Below are 19,568 nucleotides of genomic sequence, written 5' to 3' on the forward strand. Positions count from 1 at the left end.
AAGTTAAAGTTTAATATAAAAAATTGTAGGTTTACTTTTGATAACTGATCTCATCTTGTCCTCTAGGTGTGATTTCTATGAATGGCAGAAAATAATGCTTGAGCTTGCCAATAAAATACAGCTCATTCTCTTCTGGTTTAAAACAGTCTCTTTTGGTTAGAGATCTGAGTCTACGCTTATGATCAGTGTGGTTTTTCCCCTCTCAAGAGGTCTCCCAAGCTGGCGTCTGAGTGCAGGAGGCGTGCATATGTTCCTGTGGGATCATCTGCTTGCTGTCATGTTTTCACTGAAGACCGTGTTACTACTCGGTGAGATCAATTTCCAGTGTGCTTTTATGCTGGTATGGCTTTGTTAAGACAATCTAGCTTTTTACGAAGGTCCCACAAAACCCACGATAGCCCTAAGAAGAGGAAATGTACATCCTAAGGATGAGCAGCAAAGGGCTGCTGGGCAGATTGGGCTTGGGGAGGCAGGATGAGATGGATGGCCAGGCCGGGGGGACACCCTGCTGTGGTGACTTGGTGGAATGCTCCCCAAAAGCCCCAGCACAGGCTCCTTGGTTCGGACGTGCCCTCCAGAGGCATTAAATCTTAGGGAGTGTCTCAAGGAGATTGCTCAGGGTGCCAATGTCCATAGGTGGCCCCTAGCAGTGGCCTCTGAACTGAATTGTTCCTAAAATGGGACCTTGGCTGTGTTTATAGTCACCAGGCTTCCCTGATTCCTATTCAATTCTTAAGTCTTCTGGTCATTCTGTGAGTGCTCACTATTCTTTCTCTTTAAATTGGCCAGTGTGAGCTTTTGAATTTTGCAATCAAGAGCCATTGTGGCTCTTTCAGTAAGTTTAAGGAGAACGGGTTTGTTGGGAGACAATTGTCCAGGGCTTTGAGTTTTCAAGGATTTTTGTATAGTGAACAACCTTGGAAGATAGAGGTTGTGTCTCCTTCCAGAGCAAAGAGCAGGTTCGCTTACTGCCTGTTATAAAAGATCCAGGTTCCCTAAGCTCAGAGTTTCTCTTGTAATGCAAACCACTGCATATGCAGGTATCCACTGGCACTCATTCATGTCACACTCATGGGACACTGAGGCAAGGGGGGTTGACACAAATATGCTGATGTTTCTGTGCCACGAGTAATGAAGTCCTTTGTCTCTGACTCAGGAGCCTCATGTTTTCTGGCAGCACCCATGAAACGACAGCAGGTTCACTTGGTAGCCTACGAATAGGGTAACATTTCACAGTTCTTGACAGGTTGCCCCCATGTGATTAGGAAATTCCTGAGGGCTGGGTCTGCTCTCTGTTCTCTGGCCCACCAACTTGGCTCCACGAAACTGGAAGATGCCCATAGGAAGATACCCCACTGCCCTCCACTCTCAGACTTGGATGGAGGATCGTATCATATTTCCCTCTCGGACTGGGATCTTCTTGAGGTCAGCAACGCATCTATCAGACTACGGGCTTTCCAGAGCTGGGCCTGTGTCCAGAGCCGATCTGCACACTCCTGTCTCTGCCAACATACCCCACGCTAGGACCAGGAAAGGAAGTGGTTTTCCTGAAGCTCCATGATTTTATTGCCCCCTGCCCCCACTCACACACACACATATACAATATCCACATATACAATATCCCCTGCCTCTCGCCTGACCCCTGCTTCCTGCTGGACTGGACACCATTCCCTTTTGTTCATTGGAGCTAAGGCGATGAGCTGCAAATACGAGGGTGGGGATTATGGGGTGAGGAAGGATAGGAATAGGACAGAAGGCGGGGATACACTATAATGATACAACTAAACGCGAAGCTTTGAGTGCTTTCTGTGGGCTAGGGAAAGTCTGGTACTATACTACTATCTCTCACCTACAGACGAAGAGACTGAAGGTCAGAGAAATAACATGTCGAAGGTCAGATAACTTTATGCTGTAGAGCTGAGATTTGAACCCAGTCTACTGGAGGGCCAAAGTCTCCGTCTGCTCCCCTTTAATACCTTTCCAGGAGGGAAAGTAGGGGACACCTGGATTTTGAGTGCTTCTGGAGGCTCTGGAAAAGGAAGTTATTCCTGGGCAGAGCCCTATAGGTGGGTGAGGTTCTAGCCCCACCCCTTGTGATCCAATAGAGGCCCCAGAGACCAGACCAAGTTCTGTGGGTTCAGGGGACCCCCTCACATCCCAGTCCCTGATCAGGGGGAGCGGGCAGCACAGCCTTGGTGAGAATGGATAAGCATGGTGAGTGGAGCTGGAGGCAGGGTGGAGGACAGGGCCTCTTGACCTTAACTTGGACGAACAGCCCATCACCATGAAGTCAAGCCTTCTCTCAATTACCCATCCATGTAGCTACAGCCCTCTCCTTCATCTCCACCTACTCCTGCTCAGATCTCTGTCTTCTCTGTCCTGGACTGTAATGACTCCTAAGTGGGGCTCCCTCTGTCTTGTCAGAGGGAACATCCTAAAACACAGCTCTGAACATGTCACTCCATCAGAATGTTCAGTAGCTCCCCAGTGCTGAGGGACAAAGTCCAAACTCCATAGTCCAGCACTCAAAGTCCCTTTTCCTCCCCAGCCTCCTGCTGAAATGTCCCGGGAACCCCTTTCTAGCTGTGTACTAGGCCTGGCCTTTCACAATCAGAAGGCTTCTTATTGTGTTTTCCTAAATAAAAGTGCAATGGATCCTGATTCTCCACCTTGAGCAATGCCAAGAACTGGCAGAATCTTTGAAACAACTTCTCTTTAAAGGTTTCAAATGTTCTCGATCAAATTCAGAGGCACCTCTATTGCCCACCTCATCACCCACCTAAGAGGGCAGTGAAGATTAAGGGATACGAAGTATAAAGAGAATTGGGCATGGCGATTGCACGCGGTTGGTGCTCAATATACATGGGCTAGACACCAATTGCTATTGTTCTCTTTTGCTCTCAACCTCTTTGAACAGGATGGACAGGGACCAATGGAAAACTTTACTGACGTTTCCAGAGCAAACTCCACGTGCGGCGTCCTCCCTGCCCTCCTCCCTCCTCTTCCCATTACAAATCTAGCCATTCTGGTGCGGCAGACGGCAGGGCACGTGGAGCTGGGTGCTGAATGGGTGGTGGACACCTACCAAAGGAAGCCGGCGTGGTTTCCATGTCAGCCCAGGAACTTCCTGCCTGCCAGAGCTACTGCCTGGAGTCGTGGAGCCTGTGTCCTGAACAAAGGCACCAGCAAGAGGGGACAGTGGTGGCTGAAATCCAGCTGGCACTTGGGGTCAAGCCTGGATGGAGGAAGAGGCTCTTTTTCCTAATTGGTTCACCCCAAGGGCAGCCTTTTCCCAATTGGTCTGCGCATAAACGGGCCTTTTTCTACTTAGGCTGCCCATAAGGGGCATCTTTTCCAATCATACCGAGGCGCTGCACACCCACCCGCCTGTCCAGCCCACCACCAGTGATGCTGGGCTTCCTTAAGGTAAGACACACTTTGAGGAAGGAAATTCCATTCAGAAAATAAAATGCCCTAACAACCACCTATTAAAAACCATCAATGTAATTAATGTTTATTGGCAGCCTACACCGAGACCAGGTACCTGCCCTAGAGCCAGTTGGAAGGAAGGTGGTGACGACCCATCATTCCCTCCGGGTTGGCAATCCTCCTCTACCTTTTGTTGACTGCTTCCCAATGGCCAAGCCCTGGGCTGGGCGATGTACACACACATGATCTGGTGTCCTTCAGGCATCTGCCTTTTTGAGCGGTCGGGCTGTGGGCAACAGTCGGAGTACCCGGCCCTTCGCCGGGGACAGCAGGACTACACTCACCTCCTGCCCGCCCGCAGGCGTGAAGACCCCCTTGTGGAAGCAGGACCTGGAGGAGCCCGGGGCCGGGGAGGCGGAGCAGGAGGAAGCCGAGGAGGAGGCGGAGGACGACGAGGACGAGGACGAGGACGAGGACGAGGAGAGGCCGCCGCAGGAGGGCGCGGCGGGGGACCCGGAGCAGGGCGCGGAGGCGGAGGAGGGCGCGAGCTACTGCCCGCTGCGCCAGGAGTCCAGCACCCAGCAGGTGGCGCTGCTGCGGCGCGCGGACAGCGGCTTCTGGGGCTGGCTCAGCCCGCTCGCGCTGCTGGGCGGCCTGGGGGTGCCGGCCGACAGGTGAAGGCGCGCCCCTCGGCCGGGACGCGACGGGCCGGGCGCCGGCGGCGCAGGGAGGAGCACGGCACCGGAGACTGAGCGCTCGGGGCCCCGCCCGCAGGAAGCGGAGCCTCCCGGAGGAGCCGTGCGTGCTGGAGACGCGGCGGCGACCGCCGCGCCAAGGCTGCTGTGCGCGCTGCGAGATCCTTTTTTGCAAGAAATGCAGGAACCTGCACAGCCACCCGGCCTACGTGGAGCACTGCGTTCTGGATCACCTGGATCTGGGTAAGGCGGGGGCCGCTGGGGGCTCCTGGGCGCCCCCACTCTCAGCCCCTGTGCCCTCCACCCTCGCCTGACCCCAGACGCCCTGACGCGGAGCCCTCTCCGGCACAGTCCACATAACTGCTCCTTCTCGGAGCCGCCATCCAGAGAGCCCCCCTCAGACAACGAGGCCCACTGTCGGTGATGCGGGGTTCCCACCTGCCATCTAGCGTCCCCCAGTGCAGAGCCCAGCGTAACCTAGAGCCCGCTGCGCGCTCCCGCCCCAGGCGGAACCAGCACCTGCTGCCCACCTGACTCGTCCTCCCCACCCCCAGCCTCACCTTCATCTCTTGGGTACTTCATGTCCTTCTGGCTCGGTGGGCAGGGGCATCGCCTAGAGAAAAAGACCTCGGGGTTCCCTCGTCCCTCTAAGAAACTGGCTCCCTTTCCCTAAAATCATTCAATAAAGCCTCTAATCAAAGTGCCAGTGCCTTGGGGTGGTGGCATGGTGGCTTCAAGTGGGGGTGATGAAATAGGACCCTCCTGGGGTTCAAGCCAGCGGGAAAAGGGTGGGCAGGGGGCCTTCTCCCTCATCTCCCCAGAACGGCAGGAACACTCGCATCCAAGGGCAGTCAAAGGCCATTCTCCCCACTGCACAGAGAAGAAAACGAAGGCGTGGGCCCAGGAACGCCCCTGGGGACCTGAGGCCTGAGCCCTTGCCATTCCCCTCTCCCTGGGAAGCCCTGGCTGGCTGAGGTCACGGTGCGTGCAGATGAGGCATTGGCAGGTGTGGCGGGAAGGGGTGTGGTGGGGGTGGGACTGCAGAACCAGATGCTGAGATAAATGCTGGGACTGGCTGAAGCAGAAGAGGAGGAGGCTGGGGAGCTGCTTCCTTCTCCAGGAATCCCAGCTATTCTTGGCCAGACAGCAGCAGCTTTGGGAATGCCGCGTGTGTGGCCTGGTGGAGGGGGGGCCATTGTGAGCACCAGGCCTCCCTGCAGAGGAAGGTGGTGACGACCCACCTCCCAACCTGCAGAGCCGGCAGTTGTGGAGGCTGCATCCCCAGCGTTGGCAGCATTGCCCACCTCCAGTGAAGCCCCCTGACCTCCCCCTGCTGCACGCGGTTCTCCATCTGGCCTGGGGGGTGGGAGGGGAGGCAAGGAAGTTTTGCTTTTTGAGGAGAGGCATTCCCCTCTCTACATCACAACCCCGCATGCCCAGCTGGCTGGCCCTGGCTTGGGTGGAAGATCACCTACTCTCGCTGGAAAGGGTGGAAAAACCGTTTCAAGGAAGGCTGCTTCCCGCCACTAGGCCACCAGCTGGAGGTGCCTCTTTATTCCAGCCCCAGACAAAAAGCCAGGGCCCAGCAGGCCTGCATTGGTCTCCCTCCTGCTCTGAGTCCTGACCCCACAAAGGGCCTCTGAGGTTGGAGACCCCGAGCCCTCACCCCCATCCAACCTTCCTCATTAAATACGACACGAGTTTCCAAGAACTGAGTCAGGAGGCCCTGAATAGAAGGAGACAGTCTTGCAAAATAGTCCCCAACCTCTCTGTTGAGTTTTGCATCCCTCTGGGTGGATCCAGGGCTGTGCTGTTGCCTCTTGAATACACCACACCTTTAGCAGAAGAAGCAACATCCCCAAGGCTTGGGGAGCAAAGAGGGTCTTGGAGGAAAGGGCCAAGGGGTCCAGGGCCCTTTTTCACTTCTCCTGGAATGGATCCCGCCCCCACCTCTATGTGGTGGGACAAAGGCAGATGAAGTTCCTGGTGGAGGCTTTGCTGCCTGGTCTTCTGCAGGGAGGCTCAGAGGCTTCCGAGACAGGTTCTGCCCCTGGGGCAGGGGAAACGCGTTAGCTCTGAGGGCACCAACAGTTCATCAGGTGGGGAGGTGCCTTCAGAACAGGGCACCCCCTGAGTTGGCATGCCAGCAGCCCATCCAGGGCAGCTCAGTGGCCCAGCGGCCTGAGGTGGTCACCCGCAGTTTGGTCTGGTCCAGGTGCCAGTAGCGGTCATCTCTGAAGAAGACGATGGAGCCATCAGGCCTTGGCAGGGCACCGCTGACCTCCTCAGGGACACCACCCCAGTCCTGCAGACTGCGAGGGTAGTAGGGCTCCACTTGCAGTCCCCCTCGGGCCAGCACGTAGTAGCGGGGACCCTTGAAGAGGATGAGGCGGCGCAGAGGAGGGAAGAAGAGGGCAGCGTCGGGATGGCGGGGCAGGCCCCCTGCCCGGCACAGCTGTGGGAAACCCCACACTGGCTTGGGGCCGCGGAACCTCCAGCATCGGCTCCCTGTGGGGCATTGGGAGAGCCAGGGTGAGCCAGAGGCGCTCACCCACTGGCCCTCCACCCCACCCCTGTCCCCCCATGCCTCCTCCTCCTCCAGTTGGAGCCCACGGTTGTTTGTGTTCATGACTGTCAAAATGGATTATAGTACTAATTATAAACAGCGGAGAGGTCACAGGGGAGGGACTGGTATGGTCTAGACTCCCGGCAAGTGTCAACAGAGGGCAGATTGTGCTAAAAGAGCTTATCCCGGGCTGGGGACAGGCAGGGCCCTCTCCCTGGGTGAGCCTTCTTCATTACCATGACTACTGCTAATTCCATGAGGACAGGGATTTTTGTTTTGTTCACTGCTGTGTCCCCAACACGACCTACCGTGTCTAGTGCATAGAAGGCACTCAATGTGGGTTGAATGAATGAACAAACGTCCTGAAGCATTGCCATGTATCTAGTAATATACTGCCCACTCTTCAGTCATTATTCTCTTTGAATCCTCCTTCCCTAACAAACCTGAGCGGTTATTTTTCCCATTCAAGAAATGCTCTCTCCGGAAGTTAAGTGACATGCCCCATCTCACACAGCCGGGAACCCAAGGAAGATCCGGCTCTTTCTGCTGAATTGCAGAGCTGAAGAGCAGTCCTCTGATCCCCCTAGACTCTTCTCTGAAACCCTCCCAGGGACAACTTTGACACCTGCCGCTCTCCACTTCGTCATTGAACGGTGTCTTCTGGTAGAGTCTTCCCCGGGGTCACAGGTTCCAATTGGAGTAGAGACTCCACCATGGACTCGCTCACTGTGTGACAGTCCTTCCCGCTCTTCCTCTTTTGAGCTTGGGCAGGACACATCCCCTCTCTAGGCCTCAATTTTCCCAGCTTCCCCAGGGCTGGTACCTTTGAAGAAGTAGAAATCTCCATCCTCCAGTGACACTGCGGCAGCCTCAATGTTGGGGGGCAGCCCGACCCACCTCTCCTGTAGTGGGCGAGGCTCTGAGACGTTGCCGTCGGCTGCCACCTCCCAGAAGTAGCTCCCTTTAAAAATGTACAGTCGCTGTTGCCCGTCTGCCCAGAGACAAGAGAGAGTTGAGGAATGACTGTCAGCCTCCCGCCATCTTTCCAGGGAAGGTGCTGTCCTAGAACCCTGGGTCCTGACCTGGCAGGCATGGGACATGGCGTGCACGGCTAGGGTAGAGGCGAAAGCAGGCAGGAGGAAGCAGTGTTTTGCTCGGTGTGGGCTTGCTACCTTGTGGCATGTTTGTGGCTTGGATTTCTGCATTTTATAATCCATCCTCCTACTTTACAGTCCAGCTCTGGAGCCCCCGGGAGATGTGGGGAAGAAGGGAAGAAAGAAGCAAAGCACAGGCGGGACCATCTTACCTACAGTGATGGCATCGAAGGAAGAGTGGCAGTATTTAGGGCCCTGGGTTTCAGGGCGCCTGCCCTGGGGGCTGTGGGGGTCCCAGGCCTCAAAGTCAGTGAACAGCTTTCCTGGGAGCTGGATGGCCACCGAGCGCCCCAGGGGCTTCCCTTTATGGGGAAGGAGAGAAGGGAGAGAACACACAGGGTGTGAGTGGTGAGTTGTACACTCAGGACTTCCCCTTGGTTCTCTTTATCCTTATCCAACATGAGGGGCAGGGAAGGCGAGTCGGAGTGGGGGGCTAAGAGTTGTCCCTGGTTATTGGTGTTAACTACACAACTAAACTCAGGAAGCTTCTGTCCTATCCAACAGCCTTAGGAAGAGGGACTGCAGAGGTGAAATTGGAGTGGGGGCACCAAGCAAGGGTTTGGAACTAAGAAGGGCAGAGGCTCTTTTCACCAAGCCCTGGGCAACACAGGTGGCATGAGGGCCAATTATAATAATTATTATACATCACTGTCCTTCACTTATGAGAGGAGTGAAGAGAGTCCAACAAGCTTAGAATCTGGCACCAGCTCCCAAATCCTGGTCTGCAACTTCCTAGCTGTGTGACTGTGGGCAAGTTACCTAACCTCTCTGAGCCCCATTCTCTTGATCCGTGGACAAAGAGACGTACTTCATGGGTGTGTTGTGAGTATAGTAAGTACCTGGCCCATGGTAAATACTCATGAGACAGCAGCCTTCACTAGTACATTGTATAGGTTTCTCAGGCTACCGTGCACGTTCATACCCACTAGAAAAACAGCCCGGTGAGGTAGGCAGGGCCTCAATTATTACCCCTTTTCACAGAAAGTAAAACTGAGGGCCCTCAGAGGGAAAACGCTTTGCTTAAGAGCAACGGCTAATCAGGGATGGAAGGTGACTTGAACCCAGGCCTCCGGGCTCTGCCGACGGCACCCTGCGGGGGATAGCCTGGGCTGAGGCAGGTACCAGGACAGTGGCACTGCCTACTCCTCTGGCCTGGCCTGGCCTGGGGGAGAAGACCTTGTCTGAGTCCGCCACCAGGCAGAGGCACGGGCTTGGGGGCAGGGGCAGCAGCGTCACCTTGAGGGAAAGGTCAGGGGAGAGCGAGTGGGGCTGGGGGCAGGAGCGAGGGCTTCGGGCTCTGCCGTGGGGGAGGAGGTGGGCCCGAGGACGGGGTCCGAGTGATGGGCCGGGGTATGATGTGAGGGGAGCTGCCGAGGCCAGGGCTGGGCGGGAATCCAGTAATTGGAACGCTAGTGGGGCGTCTGTGCGCAGGAATCGGTTGGGATTGATGGAGAGATGGGGCCGCAGCCTGGGCGGAGCAGGAGCCCGAGGTTTTGAGATTTGAGGGGAGCCCGGGGCTTCAGGCTTGGGTGCAGCAGGCGACAGGGAGGCCAGATCCCTGCGCTCGCGGTGGGAGATCCCACTTGCTGGGGGTCCGCGTCCAGGGACGGGCGGCGGGGGCGGGGCGGGCGCAGCAGCGCGCAGGGCGGGGGCTCACCATACAGGCTCTGCACGGCCAGCACGTCGTCCCAGCTGAGCAGCGCGTCGCGGCCCAGCCGCTTGTAGTAGGGCGCCATGAGCGCGCGCGGCGCCGGCGAGTGCGTGAGGCCGAGCGTGTGGCCGATCTCGTGCGCCAGCACCACGAACAGGTTGCGCCCGCGCCGGCGGCTCAGGGACCAGCGCTCGTCGCCGTCGAAGTGCGCTTCGCCGCGGCGGGGCAGGAAGGCGTGCGCCAGGGCGCCCCCTGCGGGCGGCGCAGAGGGTCAGGGGAGCCACGGCCCGCGACGCCCCCAGGTACCCAGGGCCCAGCGCAAATGCCACTGGGCTGTATGTGGCTGTTTTCTGCCGCATAATTTCTCTCCTGGTTAAGTCTGGCAGAAGCTGAAATGTGCAGAGGTGAGCAGATAACTAGGCTGTGGGGTGTGAATGCACAGCGTGGGGCCATGCTGCTGGGTTCCAATGCTAGTTTTACCATTTACTAGCTGTGTGACCTCGGGCAGGTAGCTTAACCTCTCTGTGTCTTAGCTTATTGATTTGAACCTGGGAATGATGAGCTCTTCCTTCCAGGGGTGTTCTGAAGAATAAATATGTGTGTGTGTATTTACATCCATTACAAATAATGCTTAGAACAGTGCCTTACAAATGCTATGTAAGAATCATTTTCAAAAAGAGCTAGGAATAGGTATAGTGGTTACCCCTAGAACTAGGCATGATAGGACCTTCTGTTCTGTTTCTTGATCTGGATGCTGGGATATGTTCAGTGTATGAAAGTTCATCAAACTATAAACTTACGATATGGTGCACTTTTATATGCATGTATATTTTCTTTAATAAAAGTATATATATTCGTATGTTCTTGCCCTCCCGTGCCAGGGCTCCTCTGCGGGCCTCTGTCTCCCTGCTTGTAATCGTGTGAACAGAGGGAGTTGGGCTGGATCAGTGGTTCTCAAGCTTTTAGTGTGCCCCAGATGGAGCTTACTGGATATGCAGTTTCCAGGGCCCCACCCTTCACAGTTCATTTTCCCTAGGGGCAGGTGACCCCGACACAGGGGTCAGCAAACTGCACAGTAAGCACCTGTTGGCCTGGAAGCTTGTTGAGGGTCCTTCCAGTTTTGCCTTCTTGCAGCCCAGGCCAGCAGGGACTGACAAAAGTTGGGAGGCTGGCATTACAGGGAGAGCCTCACGGGGCATAGAGAGTCGGCCATGTTAGGAGGAATACATGTGCCTGCTATTTTGAATATGCCTCGAGCTGTTTTCTGCACTGTTCACTCCGTTCAGCTGTCTCTGGGAGACAGATGAGTAGGTTTCAGAGGCGAGAAGACCTGACCTCAAAAAGACAAAGCATCTGTCCCAAATCAGAGAGCTGCTCGAGGAGCCTAACGTCCTGACACCCAGCACAGTGCTGTCTTAGCTACCAGGCTCTGCCTAGGTCTGGATGTAACCATCTCATATAGATATCATGGGCGAAGTGAGTTACATGTAAGCACATCTGTGTGCTACGTGTGGATTCTTGCAAAGCTTAGATTCTCCCGGTCCTAACTCAGGGCCTGGAAGTGGACTGTGCCATGGACGGGCTTGCAGGGGGGTGCAAGGGAGGTGGGCCCACATTCCCAGCCACACAAGGGCACCAGTCCCCACCCTCGAAGGGGCTAATCATTAGGAGAGAGGAAATGAGCAAATAGCCCATATTCAGGTTCTGAAGGCCAGCGTTGGGCAGCTGGGAACAGAGCAGTTTAAACTGCAGCCAGAAGCCTCAGGTTGGGGACAGACAGAACTGCCTGTGGTGCGGGTCTATGAAGCATTTCTGTGGCTGTCAGGGGGCAGATGCCTCTTGCCCTGTGGCAGTGACTGTTGTAGTTGGCGGGGGGCGGGGTGGGGAGGCAGGAGTGGGGCAGTTGGAGGGGAGGAGGAGCAGTGGGGCTAGTGGGTGTTTTTTAAGGCTCTGGCATGGAGAACATCTACTCCTGGAGAACAGAAGCACAGGCCCGTCTAGAGGCAGGGGATGGATGACGGGATCTGGGGAGATTCTCCCAGAACACATACTACTCTCTAGAGTTTGCAAAGCACTTTCTATGCAGAGCCTTGGACACATGGCACCTAACAGGGTGAGGACCATGTTCCCATTCTATGATAAGGAGACGAAGGATTCTTTGCAGGGGATGTGGCTTGGCCAAGGCCACAGGGAGAATGAACGCCTCACTGCCACCCCAAACCACCTCTCCTAGTCAGGGTCCCCTCCTGCTGGGTGGAGAGAGCCTTGGTGCCAGCACCTGGGCCATCGAAGGCGTTGCTCAGCCCGTCGTTGTGGTCCCCTTGGAAGAAGGTGAGGCGGATGTCAGCAGGGCCTGTGGCTGGGGCCTCCCAGAACTCCAGCGCCGAGACGTTGCTCCACAACTGGAAGGCGGCACGCACGGCCCCCCGAACCGCCGGCTCGGGAAGGCGCTCAGGCCAGTTCACCAGGCGGTAGGAGAGGTGCTGCTTGTACCATTTGTTGCCTGCCACCCAGAAAGGCCACGTCAGTCACACCTGTGGCAGAGCCTGAGTGTGGTCCCCATGGACCCAGTGGGATGGGGCGGTAGGTCCTCCCCAAGGGATTCCCTGATCTGACAGGAAGACACAGCCCTTGCCCTGGGCAGCCCCCCACTTGACTGCGGAGATACTGCCCTGCTGAGGAGAGCCCTCAGATGAGAGGACTACCCTTACCCCAGAGAGTCCCCCGTGCAGTGCCTGGGGCTGGGGAGGTCCCAGCCTGCTGCAGGGGATGCAGCCTCCGCCCAGGAAAAGCCCCCAACCTGAAGGAGTCTGTCTGGACCTGGTCTGGGGTCTTCCTCCTCCCCACAGCCTGGGTTGAGCCTGCAGACAGCTCTGTGCCTCTTGCTGCTGGCAAATCCCAGCCCCTGCCTACAGTGTCAGGGCGGAGGAGAGGTGGGGCCACAGAGGCCACAGCTATGACCCCCCCATCCCATGTCTCACACCCTCCTGCCACCTCCCGGAGGCTTCACGCTGCCCTTTCCAGTGTCTTGGGCCTGCCGCTGGCCAACAGCCACAAGACCCGTTTATGTGAGGTCCTTTCCTGCCCCCTTGCTTTCCTCCTCGCTTCCTCAGGGACTCTGGAGAGCTCTGAGGTGAAAAAAATAAGAACAAAGGGTGTGTTTTGTCACTGACTGAGAGAAACTTTTCCATCTCTGCTTAGTTAAGGGTTTCTCTCCCTTTGCCCCAAACTGCAATTCCTCCCTGAGGGCTGAGACTCTGGCCTCTCGCCACAGCCCCGGGTCAGCTGAGTCTGGGTCCGTTGCAGTTCAACATGCACCCGGGACATCGCGGCCAGGAGGTCCGGATCCCAGGGTGCTCGCGGGCTGTTTCTGAGCCCAGCAAACTCAGGGGTGGAGACTGTGACCTCGAGTGGAAGACTCGCCGGGGGGCAGGACTTCTAGGTGCAGGGTAGCCACGACCCAGGGCAAGGGGCCTGCCCCGGCTCACAGAGGAGTGAGCGGCCGAGGTAGGCTCTGACATCCAATCCTACACTCTTTCCATTACTCCCCAGAGGTGGGCAGGCACACCTGCTCATCTCCAGGCTTATAAATCCACCTGAACATCGCTCCTTTGGGTCAAAGCACGAGCTGAAACTCTCCAGATGGAAGGCAGGGTCTTAGCAGAGGAGCTGGACTCCCTGCCCCTCCCCACCCGCCATCGCGGGGGCGGGGCGCGTCCCTTCTCCCATCGCCGAGCGAGCCAAGCTCCATTCAAGGCAATGCTGCCTCCCCTGGGCCTGTTTGGCCTGGCAGCCACCCAACCTCTGCCTCCCGGCCAGTGACCAACCCTCAGGGAGGGGAGAGGGAATGATTCTAAGGACTGGAGCGAGACACAGAAGGTGGAGGGAGGGGCTGGGGTCCAGAGGCGAGGCTGAGGGTTCATTATGCACCATAACACTGCAGCTAGCCACACAGTCGGTCTTCGGGGTTCTCTGGCACCACATCCGCTGGCGCTGGGCTGTTCCACACCCTCCTGTGGGTGACGGGCTCCCGGGCTCGCCCTTTCCCCTAACAATCCTTTAATCCTCGAACATAGTGTGATATGGCCCCTTCTGCCTCTTTGCAGCTAGGGGACCCCCTCATTCCACAGGAGAGCAGGAGGGTGGGCAATTTTCTCATTCTAGGTAGCCAGTGAAGGTGACAGGTCTCAGAATAAAAATCCTCTGCGAAACTCTGTGCGTGCGTGTGTGTGTGTGTGTGTGTGTGTGTGTGTGTGTGTGTGTGTGTTTGGGGGAAGGATAGAAAGGAGACTAGGCGCAAGAATTGAGAGAAAATGACTGTTTTCTTTGGGAGGAGAGCAGGGAAGGGGGGTGGTGGTGTGCCTGCCAGGAAGGAAGGAACTGACTGGGGGCCAGCAGCCGGAGCCCTCTCCCTGTCTTGCTCCAGATTTGCTCCCTTCGAGAAGGCTGGCCACTTAAGGCCCCATCCCAAACTCCTGGCTGGGCAGGGCTGGTTTTCCTGGTGACTGTAAGGCACCGGTATCACCCAGCACTGCACCCTCTTCCCCTTGCTCCAAGATCCAAAGAGGAAGAAGTAAGAAAAAGGAGTGAGGACGGGGAAGAGAGCTAGAAGCTTCGCCTGGGCAGGACCCTGGAGTTCTGACTTCCAGCATGCTGCTGATACTGTGGGAAGAACGTGGGTTGGAATCCCGGTACCTCTACTTGCAAACTTACACGACAAATTATAGAATCTCTCGAAGCCTCAGTTTCCTTACTTGCAAAATGCAGTGATAAAACTTACGTCGTGGTAAGGTGTGAGGCTCAAATGAAATAGCAATGTGAAGATGCTGGGCATGCAGTGGGTGCTCAGAAAATATCCATTCCCTTCTCCTTCCTTTGCCACCCCAACCCCCCACGCCCACCGCTCTGTGAAGGAAAAGGAGGGATTGAAAATCAGACCTGCGGGCACAGAGAGGTGCAGGTCTCTGAAATCAGGTTGCCAGATAAGTTTTCAAACAGCTTTTTAAAATTATTTGCTGTTCATCTGAAATTCAAATTTAATTGGGCATCTTTTTATATTATCTGGCAACCAAGTAACACTGTCCTTTGCCCAGAAGGGATGCTACAAATTGTATAGTGACAAACATACTCCATCAGGTCCGTGAGAAGGTGAGATGCAGCCCAAAGGAAGCATCCCCAGAGTTCAGGTCCCAAGTGCAGTGGCTGAGACCGTTTCTGGGGCTGCCCCACTCTCCTCTGTGTTCTCACAACAAGCCCTTTCTACTTGGTACCCAGGGACCATCTCTGCTTTACAGCATGAAAGGGCCTGTGTTGGATGAGGGAATGGAGCCTCAGCAACCAAAATGACATGGCCCATGTGACACAGCAGAGACTTCAACCCAGAGCTTCTGGCTGTAGGGATGCTGCTCTCTCTGTTTCCCCAGCACCTCCTGAGCTCACTCCTCTCCTCTCTTCTACTTCACTCTTCCCCTCTGTTGCCCAGAGACACAGGGGGACACAGAACATGTGGACACCAAGGACATCTTGACCCCAGAGCTGACCCCGTTACTGACTCCTTGCCTTACCAGGCATGTCGACAGGCAGTACTGAGGACCCAGAGTGACTAGACGTGTACACAAAGTGGAACTGGATTGGCAAACACCGAGGGAACTGCCCACAATTTCCTTACAGATTAGCTGGGAAATGAAAACAAACTATGTGCCTTCTGTCCTGTTCATAATGAGTATTATCGGTAAAAGCAGTTACCACAAATTAAAAGTGGCAACGGCCCGAACTGCTCACAGTAAAATTAATTATAGATAAGAAAACCTGACTGAAAAACCCTATCTTGCTAGAAATCTTGAAAACCATAAAAATTGATCAAAGAAAATTAGACTTAGTAATAGCAGTCATGTTGCTAAAATTACATAGAGTAAAACGTTATTTGTGAAAAATTGACAGAAGCATCAAATCTTCATAAACCTTAGATCTGTACCATTTAACTCTGAAATATTGGATTTGGCAAGAAGAAGAAGAACAGAAGGAGGAGGAGGAGGAAGAAACAAAACAAAGCTACAGAAGGAAGATCACGACAGCAGAAGCTGCAGTGTGTGAAATGCGCCATGATGAAATGTTCGGAACGGGCAAGTCCGTGCAGTCAGAAAGCAGATTAGTGGTTGCCAGGGGTAGGGGAGGAGAGAATGGGAAGTGACTGTTAATGAGTATGGGGTTTCTTTTTGGGGTGATTAAATGTTCTAGAATCAGATTGCAGTAATGGTTGCACAATTCTGTGAACATTCTAAAAACCACTGAATCGCACGCTTTAAATGGGTAAATTGTATGATATGTAAAATATATCTCAATAAAGCTGTTAAAAATGTGCTATGGACAGAATAAAACTGATCAATGAAACACATCTTTGTTGAATAACTGTTACGGGAAAGAACTGATTCTGATGAAAATAACTTTGGCAAAATATAAACTGCTCTGCGTTAAAAATGGATCAAAGAATTAAGTGGGCTTCCTGGGGTTTGCTCTGGAAAACACTTGTACGATAAATGAAAATCCATCAATGTGGGTATCATTCTGATTTAAATGTCTGTAATTACAATCACGGTGCTCAAGTCAAGAGGTCCTATTCGCCCACTCCTCCCCTGCCCTGCCCTGCCCTGCCCTGGGGAAGAGAGGTTACTGACAAAGCCCAGTTCAGGCTGACTCATTTTTCTAGGCATGGGCTTTAGGACGTTGGGGAATCTCAGCCTAGCTGGATTTGAACAGTGCTCACCTTGCTTTGCAAAGCGTTTCTTTCGCCTCATTTTGGCCCGGCGTCCAGCAAACAGGGCACTGATCCTCTCAGTCCAAGCCACATGACTGTCAGTGTCTGCAACCCCACAGCGGGGGCGAGTCATCTGGCGCAGGGTGGCACGGTCCAGCACACCACTGATGGGTAGCTGGGACACCCACTGAAACTCTCTGTCAGGAGGAATTGAGATAAAGGACCACAAAGGGAGGGTGGGTGGTAGGGGTGAGGGCAGGGAGGCTGGCCTCTCTGGAGCTTGGCTGGCCAGCCTTCCAGGAGGAGGGAGGAAATGGTTGGAGCTTTGCACCCCTGGTAGCCCCCAGGCCTCCGCATCCCTCCATCCTACCTGATGGCATTGCTGAATCGAGTGGAGGTGGGAGCTTTGGGGCCCTGTTCACTGAGGTATCCATACTTCTCCAGGAATGCCTGGGGGAGAGAGGACTGTCGGCTTTTCCTCCATGCAGCATCCTTTGCCCTCCCTTGGTTTCCAAGGGCCCATGGGCATCTTGCCCAACCTCCCCTCTTGTCCCAAGAGGGTCCATAAACTATAGCAGAAAGAATCCTGGGATTAAAGTCAAAAGAACTTGGACTCAATTCCAGGCCACCACTGACTAGCTGGATGATCTCAGGCAAGTCACTCAGTATTTCTGAACCTTAGCTTCATTATCTCTAAAACCGGGCCAGCAGCACCTACCCTGCACATCTCATGGCGTTGTTAGAAATCTAGCCAGGCCTGTTGCACAGTACAGCTGCAGGCTGTAAAGGCAGGCCCACCTAGGTTTAAATTTCAGCTAGCAAGATATTTCTTCTTCTTTTTTTTTTTTTTGAGACAGATTCTTGCTCTATTGCCCAGGCGAGTGCTGTGGCACCAGCCTAGCTCACAGCAACCTCAAACTCTTGGCCTTAAGCGATCCTACTGCCTCAGCCTCCCAAGTACCTGGGACTACAGGTGTGCACCACCACGCCTGGCTAATTTCTCTATTTTTAGTAAAGATGGTGTCTTGCTCTTCCTCAGGCTGGTCTCGACCTCCTGAACTCAAGCGATCCACCCACCTCAGCCTCCCAGAGCGCTAAGATTACATGTGTGAGTCCCCACGCCCGGCCAAGATACTTCTCCAAACCACAGTTTTCTCAACTGTAAAATGGCTTAATACTATTTACCTTAATATTTACCTTACAGGGTTTGTGTGTATGTGTGTGTGTGAGGACTGATCGTAATAGTGCTTACAAAGCACTTAACACGGTGCCTGTCACATAGGAGGGACTCCACACACAGTAGCCATTATATGTTATATACATATACACTATTCACAAGCATCAAATTTGTTCCTGAAACAACTAAGCTCCTAGACTATCTTCTGGTATTGGTTAGGAGCTGATCAGGCGCTGGCTCTGCTATGCCTCGGTTGGGAATTATCTAATTCTGGCTTTTTCCTAAACAATCCTCCTCCCTCAAAATGCAGATATATTTAAGAGCCCATGAACAGCAAATGTACTTACCCTCAATCTCATAATTGGTATGAACAACTTGACTCTCTAAAGATGTATTTTAGAATTAGAAATAAAGATGTATTTAGAATTAGAAACCTGCAACTTCCTTCTTTCATTCATTCATTTGTTAGTTCATACAATGTACTAGGTACCCTGCCAGGTGCAATGGTAAATGAGACATGCCTAAAGGAGATTATTATATACCAGTGGATAGAGACAGACAATAAAAATAGAGGTAACAAACAAATAAAGGAGATAAATTGGTGCTATGTAGAAAAGAAATCAAGTGCTATAATTGAGAATAATTTAGAAAAACTTTACATCAGGAGGTCTGGGAAGGACTCTCTGAGAAGCTGATATTTGATCTGAGTCCTAAGGAATGAGAAGCTATGCAATGAGGTGGGAAAGGGCGTTCCAGGCAGAGGGAACAGCCAATGCAAGAGCCCTGAGCTAGGAGTGATGCTGATGTGTTTAAGGAAGAGAAGGAAGGCTGGGGCACAGGGCAGAGTGTGAAGAAGCAGTGCATGCGACAGAGTCAGAGAGAGGGGCAAGGCTGGCAGCCGGGGTAGGAAGTGCAGGCTTGTTTTAATCCTGCTGATGGATTAATTGTGGGGAATGAAAGAAAGGAATCTGGGAAAGCTCCTAAGTGTTTGGCTTGGAAGGTTCTACCATTTACCATCTGAGAAAACCCAAGGGAGGAATAGATGGGGCCGGTGGGGAGAAGAGTAACGTGGTGGTGTCAAAGTGGCACTGGCTGTATCATCCTAGAGCTCAAAGCAGCAGCCAGGATCTTTCAGCATGTAGACGATACAAAGCCGTGGACCTGGATGACATCCTCTGGGGAAATTAGCATAATTAGAGAACATCCCACAATCTAAATGCCTTTGACTGCCAGCCGGCCCTTACACACCTAGAAGCTGCTCTCCCAGTGACCAAGGTCTTTGAGGCCAGTGGAGAGAAATGTGTGACTCATTTTCCTCACCTATCACCAGTCCTGCCCTTTGGGAGAGGATCCACTTGTCTCTGTGTTTGTCCTTCTCACTGATAAAGTCATATAAATGTCACCTTGAATAAAAAAAGAATGTCACTTCAGCTGCTCAGTTCTTATACAGACATACACAGTCTGTTACTTTTTACCCCTCCTTGTTATGTTATTTATACAGAAATAATGTTCTGTCTTCCTTGTCCTCTTGCCCCACTTTTCTTTGTTGTATTTCTTTCTTTCTTTCTTTTCTCTTTTTTTGGAGACAGAGTCTCACTCTGTTGCCTGGGCTGGAGTGCTGCGGCATCAGCCTAGCTCACAGCAACCTCAAACTCCTGGGCTCAAGCGATCCTCCTGCCTCAGCCTCCCAAGTAGCTGGGACTACAGTTGCACGCCAACAAGCCTGGCTCATTTTTCTATTTTTAGTGGAGATGGGGTCTCACTCTTGCTCAGGCTGGTCTCAAATTCCTGAGCTCAAGTGATCCTCCCACCTTGGCCTCCCAGAGTGCTAGGATTACAGGTGTGAGCCACCGCATCCAGCCTCTTTGTTGTATTTCTTAACTCAAAATTATTTCAATCATAGCTGCTACCTCAGGGAAAAGGCACAAGTCAGGAATGAAACTAGACACTAGGAGCCCGGATCAGCGAGCTCCGAAGACTTTGCAAGCACCCAGCCTCCTCTTTGTGGATTTCACCTACATGTGTCTTCAGCGACTTCTACATCCTTTTCTCAATAAAGTCACTTTTCATAAGGAACCCTCATTCTAGAACACTTTCCAAGTCCACTGTATTGTTTTCTGCATTAATTTATTAGTATTTCAG

The 19,568-nt window shown here is 53.6% G+C and overlaps 2 protein-coding genes across 3 annotated transcripts in view; one reads left to right on the forward strand and one right to left on the reverse strand.

Annotated features, from left to right (window-relative positions):
- The first annotated feature begins 2,201 nt into the window (after positions 1 to 2,201).
- LOC105813829 (chromosome unknown open reading frame, human C17orf50) lies at positions 2,202 to 4,438 on the forward strand. The gene is made up of 3 exons (XM_012648630.1): positions 2,202 to 2,214; positions 3,791 to 4,103; positions 4,204 to 4,438. Exons 1-3 carry the CDS (start codon positions 2,202 to 2,204, stop codon positions 4,436 to 4,438), a joined length of 561 nt encoding a protein of 186 aa, XP_012504084.1.
- Positions 4,439 to 6,085: 1,647 nt separating this feature from the next.
- MMP28 (matrix metallopeptidase 28) overlaps positions 6,086 to 19,568 on the reverse strand; it is a 23,109-nt gene continuing 9,626 nt past the window's right edge. Inside the window, exons 2-8 of one of the 2 annotated variants that reach the window (XM_012648658.1) lie at positions 16,620 to 16,699; positions 16,259 to 16,446; positions 11,774 to 11,998; positions 9,502 to 9,747; positions 7,997 to 8,146; positions 7,514 to 7,681; positions 6,086 to 6,632 (exon numbers count right to left, since the gene is read on the reverse strand). In XM_012648658.1, the coding sequence (XP_012504112.1) occupies positions 6,238 to 6,632; positions 7,514 to 7,681; positions 7,997 to 8,146; positions 9,502 to 9,747; positions 11,774 to 11,998; positions 16,259 to 16,446; positions 16,620 to 16,699 (1,452 nt within the window). In that variant the 3' untranslated portion in view covers positions 6,086 to 6,237. The remainder of the gene's footprint in view (positions 6,633 to 7,513; positions 7,682 to 7,996; positions 8,147 to 9,501; positions 9,748 to 11,773; positions 11,999 to 16,258; positions 16,447 to 16,619; positions 16,700 to 19,568) is intronic. The other variant, XM_012648659.1, reaches the window with a different exon arrangement.

Source organism: Propithecus coquereli, unplaced genomic scaffold, assembly GCF_000956105.1.
Source record: "Propithecus coquereli isolate 6110/MARCELLA unplaced genomic scaffold, Pcoq_1.0 Scaffold291, whole genome shotgun sequence".
Lineage (NCBI taxonomy): Eukaryota > Metazoa > Chordata > Mammalia > Primates > Indriidae > Propithecus > Propithecus coquereli.